This window comes from Macrobrachium nipponense, chromosome 8 (genome assembly GCF_015104395.2).
Source record: "Macrobrachium nipponense isolate FS-2020 chromosome 8, ASM1510439v2, whole genome shotgun sequence".
NCBI lineage: Eukaryota > Metazoa > Arthropoda > Malacostraca > Decapoda > Palaemonidae > Macrobrachium > Macrobrachium nipponense.
Window position 1 is genome coordinate 2,581,124 of NC_087203.1, and position 16,323 is coordinate 2,597,446.

Here is a 16,323-nt window from a genome sequence, read left to right on the forward strand (position 1 = left end):
CACTTGATGATATCCTATCTGACCACCCTCTGTATCTTCTGTTTCAACAGGAGACTTAATCCTCTGCTTTATATACCCTGACCACAAAACTCTTTTTTCACTCCCTTGAAAGAGCATGAGTATCACATTCTGCTGAGATGCCAAATTGGGACTCTACCAGCACTTCGTTTTAATGTTATAGAATTGGTGAACAAGATTCCTGGCAAAATTATTGGCTATTAAGTTCTAAGACTGCAATATTACTTTGAAGAGCTAGTTCGTATTACTTTTTTCATTGTTCATGTAAGCATGAGTTTATTTGTTGTTTGTTATAATTTAAAAATGAATGGCCTTCACGTTCATTCCATGTGAATATTTGCTTACTTGGAAACAAAAATGAAATAAATCATACCTGGGGTACAAAATGCATGAAAACTTAGTCATCTGTTTTCCCACCAAAGATTCTTTGGGACTTCTCCATAAATCAGAAGTAAAAATCTACTGGGCGACCACGAACACTAAAAACACAAAGCAGAAGGTGGAGAAAGACATCCACCTTATAGCTATGTTACTTTGGACACCTACTTTTATAAGTCTATATCTACTTTTTCATTTAATGAGATAAGCTTTCAGAAGCTGATACTTTCCCATGCTTAATTAAGTTTTAATTGGTTTCAAGAATGGTTTCCAGTAATTTCATATTTGATACCAATGGGGCTTAGTGCTTCTAGTCCCGTACTCTGTGCACATGTTGAAAAAAAACGATATAGTATGGAAGAAAGGAAATGTATAATCGAGACTATCTTTCACACAGTTTTGACACAATTGCCTCTCTTTTCTCATTCTGAATGTCAATGCGTTAGTGGATAAACACTTACCTGCAGGTAATGCCTAGGGTTTGTTGGCAACCACGGCAGAAGGCGAATATGGTCTAATACCCAAACATCGGTGTCCTTCTTCCCGAAGACAGTCTGCTCCACGCAGATCCTGAAAATCACATCTCACAATTTCGTCTGTGTGACTAACATTAAGACACAATGCATGTTCAGAACAACAGTTCCGCTTTCTACCTTATACTCTGAAGTTGGCAATTTTACCTGACAGAAGAAGCACTCAGGTCTTCCATTTGTAGGTCTGCCACATCAAAAGAAGGCATTAATATGTTTTTCTGTGGCAATAGTATTTATTTTATAAATCACTAAAGTTTTAAATCACATAACTCTAGAGTCAGTCACGAAAAATTGTTCCCCTGTTATATTTATGTTATTAAATATATATATTCTTATACAGTGAGTTTCGGGATGCCATTATGGTTTTGGTAATACAATTATTTCCCCTCAGAAACTGTGTATAATGTTGTAAAAGGATTATTTTTGTGTTCAGATAACCATATTGAAAGGAAATATGTTTAAATAATATATAATTCATTGCACAGAAAGAACTTAAAGGCAAAGAGAGAGAGAAGGTAGCATAAGAGGCGCAAAGAGAGGTTGCTCTGTTTGAGCAAAAGTTGTTGTATTCCAACCCCTTGAAAATAGATGAGTTAAGCTAATTTATTAAAGAGGACTTGCTACTTCATAAATAGATTAGTTGTGAATTGGAAAATGCCATTACGTCATGGAGATGATCAAAATGTTTTCGTCTTGAACACGTTGCTCAACCAAGGGGCCCCATCGCCCTGGTATGCCCTTTTTCACATCCATAGAACGACTCATTCGATTCCGAGACTCATGTGCGGTGAAGAGGCTGCTATGCCTCTCTCTCTCTCTCTCTCTCTCTCTCTCTCTCTCTCATGAAACATCGATTTTCTACCATGAGGTAATTCATATTTTGAGATTGGTCACTCACTAGGTTTGATTTCTTAGTAAAATATTTGTTGTTTATGGAATTTAAACAGACAGTATTATTATTATTTTTGTGTGGTGCCCGCAAGTGTTGAAGATGGTTACAGGCTTTTCTTTTTGAGTGAAAAGTTGCACCTAGTCTGAGGTATTGTATTTTTACAAATATTCTGAATTGCACTTAAGGTTTTGTTTACAGTGTTTGGATGAAATTATTACTTTTTATGCATTTCTTCTTTTATTTTGTTCTTTTAACATGTCCATTTTCTGTGTTTAATGTTTGTACTGTCATTGCTTTTAGTGCTTTTCCATATTATTCTGTTTTATATTCACATTTTGTTCAATTAGTTCGAATATTTCTTATTCTATATTTGTTTTAATATAACACGTGAATTAAATTGCATTTAATTAAATTTCTTTTTCAAATTTAATCATTGCTTTATAATTTGAATTAATTTATTTTCTTGATGAACTTTGATTTAATTTTGTTTAATAACTAATTCAAGAATTAATTAGATTTTTGTTTTCAAGTGATAAAAAATTTCGCTGAGATTGTGAATTTCACTTATAATTTCTGAATTTAGAAATAAATTTTTGTATTAAAATTTATATGAGCATTTTATTAATCCACCAGTTTATTTAATTTTGATTAGGCAAAAACACAGATTGGTAATTGTGCTGTTTTCCTCAAGTAAAGGTTCAGGAGTCTGGCTGTTGTGACGTACTTGATCAAACTGTGCACCAAGTATAAATGGTGTCACCGACCCAGGATAAAAAGTCTCTTGCTCTAACAAGTACAAATGGTAAGCGTAGTAACCAGATACTTGGCACTTCTTCACAAGTATTGATGGTGCCCAGACCCGGGAGGAAAACAAATCACATTATCACTCTAGCTTATACGGCTGGTGTTAGAAATATATTTTGTTAGGAGAGTGACCATATAGTTGTTTCTGCATTTTATTGCATTGAATTGTTATTTGAGAAAAATGGCTCCATTTGATACTCAGGAATTTTTAGCAGCCACTCTGACTAAGGCACAGTGGAGTGATTTAGCAGTAGCATGTGGTGGCCATGTGTCTAATAGTATGATAAAGGCACAAATCAAATGCATTGCCATGAAAGCATTGATAGACTCTGGTAGAATAACTGCTGAAGATGAGTTACAATTGGCTAACGAGTTGTTGGATGTAGCATGTGCTGATCTTGTAAATAAGCAAGAAGAAAAGAAAGAGAAAAGTGATACAGAGTTAGTGCTTAGACACATAGCAGCAGAAGAAAATTTGATTAAGCTGAAATTGCAAGCTGAAAGATAAAGAGAAGAAAAGGAGAAAAGAGAAAGAAGAGAAAGAGAATAATAAAAAAAGCAGAAGATGAAAGGCAAAGGATAAGAGAGGAAAGAGAAGTAGCAAGACATGAAAGGGAGATTGAATTGATAAGAGCTAGATCCACATTACCTGTAACACCATTCCATTTAACCCTAACCAAGGTAGTCAAGACCCTGTATTTGATGTAGTAAGAGTACAGAAGTTAATCCCTAAGTTTAGTTAAGAAGAAGCTCCAGATGAGTTCTTTGACCACTTTGAGAAAGGGGCTTCAGTTATGGGATGGCCAGAAGATAAATGGTCAGTTTTGTTACAAAGTTTCTTAATTGGTAAAGGGAGAAGTGCTTATCTAGCCTTAACAACTGATCAGTGTAAAGACTACAAGGTACTTAAACACAATGTGCTACAAGTTGACCAGATGACCCCAGAGTACAACAATGAAAGATTCAGAAATTTAAGAAAAGATGAGAAGGGAACCTTCTTAGATTATGCTTATAAAGTGAGGCGGTGTTTTAAACGTTGGTTAGAGTCTGCTAAAGTTTAAACTCTTGATGAGTTAGAGGCATTAGTGTCCTTGAACAATATCTTAGGGGAATTCCTGATCATATAAGAGCCTATTTGAGAGAGAGAGAGAGGTTAAGAAACTTGACAAAGCTGCTACGCTTTGTGCTTAGAAGAATTGTTCCAGGAAGTGATGTGCCCCCTAGTGCTGGCCAAGAAGAGATTTCCCACGAAGAAGACGACAACGAAGAAGAAGAACCTGTTGTTCCTGAAGAGACTCAGAGTAGTCAAAGTGTTCCTGATGACAGTAGTGAAACTACAGTAGCTGAGTGAGCAGATATTGGGAATTCAACCCTTGAAGTTGGTCAGATGACAAGAGAGAAGCTAATGGACTTGCAGAAGAAGGATGCATTGTTAGCTGATTTGTTCTTCAGAGTTGTTGAGTGAGAGGAGATGCAACAAACTCCTACCTGTTATTACCTGAAGGAAGGTTTGCAGATGATGAAGTATAGACCTACAGATGTACCAGGAAATGCTGTATGGGGCGAATATTATCAAATTTTGATTCCATTTCCATTGAGGAAGCAAGTGGTAGCAGTAGCTCATGAGTCTGAACATATGGGAATCAGGAAGACTGTGGAGAAGATCATGATATATTTTTTTTTTGGCCTGGACTTTCCAGCTATCTGGCAGGTATGACACTCATGGCAAAACCTGCTAACAAAGATGTTAGCAGGTTTTGCCATGAGTGTCATACCTGCCAGATAGCTGGAAAACCAAATGAAACCATCCAGAAAGCTCCCCTACAACCTATAGAAGTTAGAGGAGAACCTTTTAGCAAAGTGATTATAAATATAGTTGGTCCATTGCCAAAGACAAAGAAGGGAAAAGAGTATTTGTTAACATTAATGTGTCCTGTGACAAGATATCCGGAGGCAATCCCTGTTAGAAACATATCTGACAAGATAGTTGCTGAAAAACTTGAGTGTTTCTCAAACTTTGGTATACCAGAAATTGCACAAAGTGATAGAGGAATGAACTGTACTTCCAAGTTATTCCGGGATGTGATGAATTTGTTGGGAGTGAAACAACAGTTATCCACTACTTATCATCAGAAACTCAAGGTGCCTTGGAGAGGTTCCACCAGACATTGAAAAGTATGCTGACAAAGTATTGTTCTGAGTCAGGAAGAGAATGGGATGTTGGTTTACCATTAATGTTGTTAGAAGTTAGGAGTGGTCATCAAGAAAGTATGGGATGTTCACCTAATGAGATGATTTTTGGTAGAGACGTGAGAGGACCGTTGAAGATTCTTGAAGAAACTTGGGAAGAAAATTAAGAGGAAATCCGAAAATTCTCTTTAGAAAATTTGAAAGTAAGTCAAGAGAAAATGAAAAGGAGATGTGATGTTAAGACTAAGTTAGAAGTTTTAGTCTTTGGTCAAAAAGTGTTAGTGTTCTTACCTGTCAAGAGATTTCCCCTCACTAATAAATTTCAAGGTCCTTACAAGGTATTTGGGAAGTTGAGTGATAGAACTTATATGATTGAAACACCAGAAAGAAGAAGACAGCAAATGAAAATACATGTGAACCTCTTTAAACCTTATTTCTTAGAAACTAAAACTGAAATTGTGTCAATAACAGTAACAACTTCATCTACAGAGGATGATGATGGCTACAAATTGGGAGCTGAAGCAAGATGAATAATTCTTCTATTTTGGAAAATTTGGAAGATAAACTGGAACTTCTGAGTGCTGAACAAAGTGAAGACTTAAGTGAAGTAATTAGATGTTTCTCAGAAATTTTTGCAGATGTACCTAAGTGTACTGATCTGACTAAGCATAATATCAAGATTCAAGAAGATGGAAAATCATTCAAGCAAAGAGCCAATCACTTATCACCTTATCATCGAGATGTTTTGAAGAAAGAAGTTGAGTATTTGCTGCAACATGGATTAGCAGAACCCAGTTCAAGTCATTTCAGCTTTCCATGTGTGTTAGTGAAGAAACCAGATGGTTCAATTAGGATGTGTACTGATTATAGGAAACTGAATTCCATCTGTGTGCCTGACAATTATCTTTTGCCTCTTATAGATCAGTTACTTGATAATATTGGGCAAGCCAAGTTTGTTTCCAAGATAGACTTGTTGAAAGGATCTTATCAAATTCCCTTAGATGAGAATGCTAAGTTGCTGTCAGCTTTTATTACTCCTATTGGACTGTATCATTATACTGTTCTGCCATTTGGTCTGATGAATGCACCTGCAACATTCCAACAAGTGATGGAACTGTTAGGATCTATAGAAGGAGTAGGTGTATACCTGGATGACAAAGTGATTTACTCTACAACATGGGAAGAACATCTGAGGATTCCGAGGAAAGTTTTCAAGAAACTACAAGACTAAAAATAAGAATCAACCTCCTGTGTAAAGTTAGAAACCATTTCTGGAAAGAACAATGTAATCATAGATTATTTATACTGTTGCGAATCGTGGGATTCAACACCGTGATAACCAATCTTCTGGGGGGAGGTATCTTATATGTTGTTACTTTCGTAATGCATATCATCCTCTCTTTAACTGTATGAAGTGTTGTAAAATTGTTTCCAATATTTTCAGATTCTTATTTAGCTTAGAGTTAGAATGTTCTAATTGTGTATGTTCAGATTTTGCATAATATAATTCAAAAGTTAAGAATAACGTAGAATGTGAGAGAGAAAAAGGAATAGCACTGTCTGTTCGAATCATGAAGATAGTTGTCACCACTTGGGGCCACGTGGTCCCAATAATATATATATATATATATATATATATATATTATATTATATATTTATTATATATTATATTATTTTAACAATCTTGCAATGCTCGTGACTTTGTTTAAGGGGGCCAGCAACTAATGCCATTTTTTAAGGACAGGACTTTGGCATTCATACCACTTAATAAGGTGACTTGGGAAACCTCCAAACCACATATGATTTTCGCTTCAAACCTTTGGTTTTGTGACTCCAGGGCAATTTATCCCGAAAATAACAACTTTTCAAATTCTATCTCCTCCCTTGGTATTTAGTATTGAGACCTGGGATTACTACCATATATAGACCTGATGTAGACCTCCAATCAAATAAAGTTTTTTTCTGTCATTTTTTTTCTTTTTTTTTTTGCTAAATATGAATTTTTCATTATAGTAAAAAATAAACCCTATAAATCAGGAAAAAAATATTTAGAAAAAAATACGAAACAAAAATTGGAAAAAAGGGCTTGACTTGATTGTCCCATAATGTTTTTCTAAGTTATATAACAAATTTCAATGCTATAGCTTTCAAACTATGGGAGAAGATAGAATGTGAAGGTCAATAAGTATAGTTTTTAGATACAGGTGTTCAAAGTTTTCCTTTGTATTTTTTCAAAGACAATGTTAATGAATAATGATTATTATGAATTTTATATTTCTTTTTTCTATATTAATAAACCAAAACTATGTTATGTATCATAATTTAATCATAAATGAAGATCCCTTTGCTCAAATATCGTAGCCCTGGGCACTGGGTCCTACACAACTCTCTCTCTCTCTTTCACTAACTCGGCTTATTATAGCAAATTTTCTTCTTCTGTATGTTAGGGAGATGTTTTGCTTGTCTTTTCCTCTTTGGCATGATGAAATTCATGCCAAAACAATAATAAACAGACATAAAAACAAGAGAATGTCAGAGGTGAAACTCGAACGTGTACTCTCTTTGTACAAAGACAATGTTAATAAATCATGACTATTATGAATTTCATATTCATTTTTGGGTATTAATAAACCAAAACTATGTTATTTATCATAAATGATAAATAACAAAGACCATAGCCTGGGGCACTGCACGACGTGTGCACCCCCCCTCCCCAAGCCCCGCCCTCTCTCTCTCTTCACTAGCTATGCTAAAATTTGCAGATATCATAAGATATTATTGAACTCATATTAGAGCAAATTGTCTTCTTCTGTATGTTAGGGAGATGTTTTGCTTGTCTTTTCCTCTTTGGCATGATGAAATTCAGGCCGAAACAAACATAAACAGACGTAAAAGCAAGCGAATGTCAGAGAGGAAACTCGAACTTGTAACCTCTATTATGTTGATGCTCGCTTTGTAGGGTGGTAAGCTGAGAACCTTCTCCCCTGCAACTCATGGAATCTCTACAGATGCCATTGCTCACAATTTCTTTGACAATAATTATAAAAATTTACGATAACAGAAGAAATATTGCATTTTCTTGTACAGATCAATGCTTTTGGCCTATTGAGTTACCTTTACTAATTACCCTGTAACTATGAAAGTTAGAGAAATTTTGACAAAATATTTTATATACACATTCTCCATTGCCATACGAAGTTCCATGAATTTTTTCATGACTTTGCATTTTTCGCCCTATACCCCCATATATAGGGGTACCGGCCGGCCCCCTTAAGAATCTGTATGAATCCATGTTCTCCCATTACCCTTTGAAACCCTCAACGAAGATGATGTGTGATGTGCAAGTCCATAGATTAAACACCCTGGGTTTTGTTAGAATACGATTTACTTTGGGTGACAGAGTGTTAATAGAACCATTTTTGGTTGTAAAAGGAGTTGTGTTGGGCAACAGACTTTTGCTAGGCCATCCTGCATGTAGAAGACACAAGATATCAGTCCATACAGGTGTTAGTGGTATAACGGTTGGAATACCCAGTGTTTTTATCCCTTATGAGGACGCAAGTGAAACTGAGAATATGGGGAATACTGAAAATGGGGGTGCTTTTGGCGGTGCTAAGGGTAATGATACCAGGGATATGGGGAGTGGTGATACCAAACCCCACACTGATGATATGGGGAATAACAGCGGTGATGTCAGTAATGATAAACAGGATATTGAGGGCCATGGTGGTAACAATTTTGGCAGGTTTAACAATGGCGTTATGGGTGGTGATGCTGATACTAATACTGATATTATTACTGATACTAACAATGGGGTCTTAGTGGATGCAATGAGAACCACGGGCGTTGATATTTATGGGATCGTGGAACAGGGAGGTACTAACCACAAATATAAATGTGTTTTATTAAAGAATGTATTTTAATGACAGGTTCAAAGACTATGGTAAAAGTCAAACAGAGGGAAGTGAAAAAGCCCACGGAAGTATGCGTAATTGAGTGTAGCGAGAAACTAAGAGGGGTTATTAGCACTGCATCAGTGAACAGTGTATCAAACACTGGTGTTACATGGGTAGAATTACTGAACTGTAATGATACAGTTAGGAAATACCAGAAGAATATATAATTATGTGGTAGACCTCCAAGACTGGAGTAATGACAGTGGTTCAGTGACTATTGTAGAGGGGAAAACTGAGTTTTTTGAGGCAGAAATGCAATCAAGGAAGCAAATATTTAGAGAAAATTTAGATAATGCAGATTATAAATAGCATATAGAAGCAGTAAGTGAGCTTTTGGCAGAATTTGGGGACACGGTAGCTTTACGAGGGGATAAACAGGGACTGACTAATGTGTTAGAACATAAGGTAAACTTAGAGGAAGGTACAAAACCCATTTTTACTCCTGCATACCACATACCTTTCAAAATCAGAGAACAGGTAGAAAAAGAGGTCAGTAAAAGGGAAGAGGAAGGAATCATTAGACCTAGTGCGTCTCCATACAACTTTCCTCTGTTAGCAGTGCCTAAGAAGGACGGCTCTGTCCGAGTATGCGTCGATTTTAGATGTTTGAATGAAAAGACAATTCCTGACCGTTACCCAGTCGCATGGATACCAGATCTTTTTGTAGAAATTGGGGGACATAATACTCATAGCTCAATTGATTTAGCGCAGGGTTTTTTGCTGGTCCCTCTTAGTGAAAATAGTAAGGAATATACTGCCTTTTCAGTGCCAAAGGGACACTATGAATTTACGAGGATGCCGTTTGGTTTATCAGGTACTCCGATGACCTTTGCCAGGTTGGTAAAAACAATTTTGCACGGGTTATTGGGTAAAAGTGTTTTTGTGTACATGGATGATATATTAATTGCAACAGACTCGATCGTGCAACACCTAGAAGTGCTTAAGGAAGTACTTAAGAGACTTAGGTTAGCAGGATTAAAAATTAAGCTAGTTAAGTGTTCCTTCTTGAAAAAACAGATCACATATTTAGGTAATGTCATATCTAAGGAAGGGGTTAGAGTAAACGACGATAAAGTCAAAGCAATAGCAGATTTTCGTACCCCGAAATCAAAGGAAGAAATTAAGTCATTCCTAGGGATGGCTGGATTTTTTCGTAGTTTTGTGAAAAGATTTTCTAACGCAGCAGCTCCTCTAACAGAATTGCGGGAAGACATTCAATTTCATTGGGGAAAACCGCAAGAAGTAAGTTTTCAAAAATTTAAGGACACGTTAATGAATCCCCCAGTTCTGAAATTTCCAGATTTCATTAAACCATTCACATTAGTGACTGATGCAATAGTATCAAGTTTGGTTCATTTTAAATGCTACTGATATTGAATCGTTTTAATAAACCCGATTTATCACCCAAAAGAACTCGATGGTTCTTAACTATCAGGGATATGAAAAATTTTGTGAAAAACTGTACAGTATGCAATGCTTGCAAACCCGCAAGGATAACTTCCTGCAAATTAGGGTCATATCAGATACCAAGTAGACCTCTTCAGAGAATACATATGGATATCCTAGTAAATTTTTGTGAATCTAGGTATGCGAATAAGTACCTGTTGGTAATAATAAATGCACTAACGAGGATAGTAGAAATTTTTCCACTTAAGCATAAAACAGCCGAAGAAGTGGCTATAGCATTTTTCAATGTTATCATTTGCAGATATGGCTCACCTGAGATTTTATTGACCGACAATGGCAGAGAATTTGTAAACAGGACTTTAGAATGTTTGGCAGAAGTCATGAGGATACAGAAAGTAACAATTATTCCATGCAGATCTGAAGCTAATGTGTTATGTGAACGAGCAAACAGGAAAGTGCTCGAAGCATTCAGGAAGACTGTAGGGGGAAACAATAGAAACTGGGATAGATATATAGATATAGTTAAACATAACATCAATACTATGGTCAGTGATTCCATTAAAATGTCTCCATTCGAAGCATTGTTTGGATGCCAATCACGAGGCACATTTGATTTGCTAACTATACCTCATCATGGAGAAGATACAATTGAAGCATTAATTTCCACAGCAAAGAAGAGACATTCTTGTCTCAGCCATAATCTCGAGGCTACGACCCGAGAAATGGTGGAAAGAAGTAACAAGAAATCATTAGATGTTAAAATTGCTGTTGGAGACAATGTATTCCTAAAAATCAATATGAGAAATGAACTAAATTACAATTTGGGTCCGAAATTTGAAGATCCTTTTAGAGTTATTGAGGAAAAGACAGGAAACAGATTTGTAGTCTTAGATGAAAAGACAGGTCGGTCGAAATTAACTCTCATCTCTAAGCGGAAAAAGGTTGGTAGTAATAACTAATAATAACATCGCGCATTTGCATTTTTTATCAGATTTTGCAAATGGATGACGAAATGTGTTTAATCAGTTTAATGTAACGTTTTTTTTCCTTTCATTCTTTTACTATTTTTCTTATTATGCTCAAACTGCAGCGATTTAGCGTAAAAACCAGAAGTAATTATTTCATGATGAAAAACAGGGTGAAAAAATATGGGAAATTACTGTTAAATTGAGAAATATTATAAGAGGTCCAAGGTGATGATGATACCTGGTGGTGATTTGGTGATTCCTGGTTGTATTGGTTTATTGGGGCTGATTTTTTGTGGTTATCTAGGTGATGTGTTTTTTGGTGGCTATGATTTTTGGTGGTGGTCTGTGGTTTTACGAGCCAAAGAGGTGGTGATTGTGGTTCTTTTTGGTGTTATAGCTCTTGCAGGTGGCACAGTGCATTGCGGTTTTATGGGGACCGATAAAAAAGGTGTCGTATTTATGAGGTGTTATTCACCAGTGGCTATATTTGGCGGTATATAATTGTTATGTATAATTCTTGAATTGTGGTTTTCTGTGGTTTATATCCCGACTAGGTGATTATCAGGGTTCTATATACATGTGGCAGTATCATAAATGAGTTACTTTGAGGTACATCGGTGGTCAAATAGCTTAGGATATAGCCTGTGTGGGATATTTCATAATTGGTTGGTTTTTTTTAATAGACTTTTTCGAGTACAATTTTTTGGGTACCCTTGAGGATGTCCTGGGGATAATTTTTGAGGAATGTGGTTCTATAGTATCAGTAAAAATTTATTGAGGATTTCCATCGAGGATTTAATAAAGGATTTTTGGGCCATTTGAAGGAATGATGATTTCTGAGTTTAAGAGTCTGACTAGACAAGTGCGATTTGAGCACATGTGATGAGACCGATTGTTGATATTTTCTTTTGGAGTTGATTACTCAGAGGTTTGCACCGTTTTCAGGAGTGTCGATGATGACATTCCATGGTGAGGAATTTTAAGGGGTCAATTCGGGTCGATACTGATATGTTGCGGCAGCAATTTGCGTGACGATACATACGTTTTATATGGAAAAGCGCTGGATTATATATTTTTTCTCCTTATACATTTTGTAATGGGAAAAGTTGGATTATTATTTTTTTTCCAATAAGGGAAACTTGTAGTCGGGATTAAGCGTTTTTTTTATGGTAACTTTACATAGGATTTCTGTTATAGAGAGGAGGTAGAATTTATCGTGGGGTACGTAAGATAGAAGGAATATTGAACATAACGTTTGATGGAGGTTAGCTGTATAGACATTACGGGGTTTTTGATAGTATATTTGTCAAGATACGGGATTAATAATAAGTGGTCAATTAGTGATAATAATTCACCCAGTAAGCTTATTAGGGGTGAAGAATTTTAGTCCTTAATAATTGACTATGAGATTAGGTATATTAGTTCATGACAAATCCGAGTGTTAAAGCAAGATTTTATTTCTTCTAAGATCATGTAAACTTGTCAAAAAGTCAGTTAGAGCCTATTAATGGCGAAACACGGATACTCAATGACTTTAGAGAATTCCCAACTTCACACGAGGGTGACAACGAAAACAACTTAGAATCTACAATGCCAGAGCTCGGATCTTTACACGAGCGACGATGTTACGGGTCGCCTTTGCATTGACGAGATGTCGCCGATGGATCGTCTCAGGATACATTCTGGGACAAATTAGGAGTCTACAATACTTCTACGAGGCGGGTGCAAGACGCACTTGCATGAGAGTCATGATATATTTCTAGTTGTTAACGAGGTGGCGATTACGATTCCTTCATCAGAAGACGTCGAATCTACAGATCAGCAACGAGGGTGCTAAGATACACCTACAGGGGTCGCAGACGTTTAATAATGGCGCATGCATAGTCGTTTCGAGGTGGTTCATGCGCCCAGCCGGGATCTACAATTACTCGACAAAGGTATTCGTGAAACACCTACATGGAAACCACGAGGCGGTTAAAGTTCCCCTTACACTGGAGACGGTTACGGTTCCACCGCTAGAGGATAACGATGAGAATGGATTCTTCTTCGACGAACGCTGCTTTAGTTGGAATCAAAACAAAGATAATAAACAAGCCTAATGTGGCGAGTGATCTCCGATGTGCATTGAGACAAACACCAACAAATATGCCCCAACTATAGCTGGTTCACTTAAGGTAGATTCTTGGATAAGCCCTATGCTGACGAGACGTTTGCTTGGCGGCCGCTGATTGGCTGGTACCGGGAGGTAGGCAGCTCCCAGCCAATCAGCGGCCGCCAAACAAACGTCTCGCAGGCATAGGGCTCGTCTAAGAATCTACCTTATGTGAACCAACTATAATTGGCCAAAAGAGTCAGTATCACCCATCCCACTGAGGAGTAGTACTACCAAGGCCAAAAGGACACTGGCTATAATCCACTGTTTCGTTCATATCTATATAATCTGTTAAACTAGCAAAGATGACAAAAAAATTTAGTAAATATGGTTTTATTATCATCAGTGTCTTTTTTTCAATATTACATAAATATAGATAAATAAATCACTAAGGAGGATCTGCAATAATTTTTGATGCGGTCATGATCCATGAAAATTGTATTAATAATAAAGATTATATTTATTTTTGCAGTAGTGAGAATTCTTTTTAAATATTCTATCAATGTAATCTGTATAATGCTGAAACTGAATAAGGATTAAGATTAGAGGTGGTTTCACCAAATGTTTGTTTTACCAGTTTTCACTGAACATTGTTTATTCCATTGAATTATAGCACAGTGCATACTTTTAAAATATGTAATATCAATGAAACAAAAATCTATCATTCATCCATATAGTACTTATATAAGCAATGAAGTATATTACTAAACAAAATGACAAAATATTGTTTATAGTTGGCACGATCTCATGGAAAACTGTATAACCGTTATACAAATTTCCATGAGATAGTGTGCTATTATTTTCAATGTTGGGTGAAAGTTTATTCTGTAAGTAAAATCACACAACTATTGTCCCGTCTGTTGTATCAATTTTTCTTCTTTTTATTCATCTCAATGTTATTAAGTTTGACCTTGAACTACAATTGTCTTTATTCTGTAAATGATTTATTGTTGATATCATGGTTTACTGGAAATATGACCTCATTTTGATTTTTCACGTCACATTTGATATATCCTCCTAGGAGTCACATTAGATCTCTTTAAAGTTTAAGCACACAGATCACACATACAACAAACACTTTTGTTACCTTCGTTAGTTTTCAGCAACAGTACCTATCCAGAAACCCTCATAACAACTTAAGGTTTAGACTGCCAAGGATTTGGCCGCTCCTTGTAAAACACTGTAGTTACCATGAAAGGAAATAATCTATGATACTGATGACATGACAGCTAACAAAAAATTTCTCTACCTTGTATCCTCCACCAAGTTATGGGAGTCTTCTATTGGTATCGTGAAGATAGCACTGGAATACGTAAGGGCATATTCCCTTAGTGGAACCTTTCTGGACCCTTTCTCTGCGTAGATGGACACCCTGATCTCATTACCGCTGAAGGCCGCAGAGCATTCCCCAATCTGCATTGTTAATCCAATAACGCCTGCATTCCTGTGAAAAATGGATTTATACTACTGAAGTAAAACTAAATATAAAAAACCAATGAACATAAAACCAAAATTCATATCAAACCCATTAAATTTTCTCTTCCAGATAGGTGTGTTTCATAAAGAACTATGTGGTAATCCATATGAAACGAGCCAAACACCATGAGATGGTTCAGAAAGACAGGTAAACAGACAGGAAGGAATTAAATTCAAGTAAGCTGTAATTTCTATTCGTTTAAATTTTTTCCGATAGCAGTCTTGCCAGCACAAGTATGTATGTAGGTATATATATATATATATATATATATATATATATATATATATAAATATATATATCATATATAATATATAATCTAATATATATATATATATTATATATATATTTATATATCATATATATATTAGATATATACATATTCATATTATATTCATTCATAAGGAAGCAAGGGAGACGTCTTCTGGTAATGTGGCAAAGATTTATTAAGCGACGTTTCGGGGTCCAGCCCCATTCATCACAGCTGTAAAAAGATAAAACACATAAAACTTAATAAATAAGACTAATTCTAAAATCCAACATATTTTTTTAAAATTCACAAAAAACCAACCTTCTTTATCTAAGATAAAGAGCTGAACTTTTCTTAGATATAAAAGTGTCATGTAACACAGACGGTTTTTACACCTCAATATTTAGAAAAACGAAATTTACTGGATTAGGTACAAATTTTAATTGCTTTTGCAGTTTTAACTTTAAAGTAAATGCTTTATATACCCCCTTCCTCAGAGCCTATTCTCTCTCCTCTGGCTGCTCCGAATTTCACCATGAGATTACTGTTTTATGACAATACTTCATGGATAACTGCTATCAGCTAAAGTTTTCTTTAAACACCTATACAAGTTTTTAAATATTAAATTAATAGAGAAAAGCAACAGGCCAACTGCACCTAGAATGCCATTCTTTGCTAGTGGCCCGTTTATCAGTGATACGTTTTATACTGAGTTTAAGTTAAACATTTAAAGCATGAACATTGTCCTGCCATAAAATGCCAATTAATCTTGAGAAGTCCATTAATTATTAGGTCTTTATTTTTTATATATAAAGAAAAACTGGGCCCTATTTTGACTTCCAATGAGGTCTATTTATTTTTGTGTCCCAAATGTAGTTTGAGAAATTATGTAGGGGCCTCGAGCTTCTTAAGTCCCCATTTGAATTGCCACTGGGGGGTGAGTTATCGAACAGGTGTCCGGTTGACTTCTCCAGAATTCTCGAACATTCGAGAGCATTCAAAGAAATGTAAATTAAATATAGAATGTAAACATTTTAAAATCATTACATGGGATTCTTCCCTTCAACAGCTTGCTGTCATCGAATCAGTTTTCATAAAAAAACAATGCTTCCAAAATTAAACAACCAAACTACTGCTACCCCTCTTTACCTGGCATAACCATATTTACTTGGGACCTTTCCTTCTTCTGGTCACTCATTTTCTTCCCTTCTCTTGAGATGGTAACTGTCTTAGCACTGAAGGTTTTTTTTTTCTTGTGAATTTAAAATGTATGTTGGTTATTAGGATGTGAGTGTATTTAT

General features: G+C 35.8%; 1 protein-coding gene across 1 annotated transcript in view; it reads right to left on the reverse strand.

Moving 5' to 3' along the window:
- LOC135223343 (reelin-like) overlaps window positions 1-16,323 on the reverse strand; it is a 484,942-nt gene that overhangs the window by 372,333 nt on the left and 96,286 nt on the right. The window contains 2 exon segments of the mRNA XM_064261806.1: window positions 858-966; window positions 14,548-14,742. Coding sequence (XP_064117876.1) covers window positions 858-966; window positions 14,548-14,742 — 304 coding nt within the window.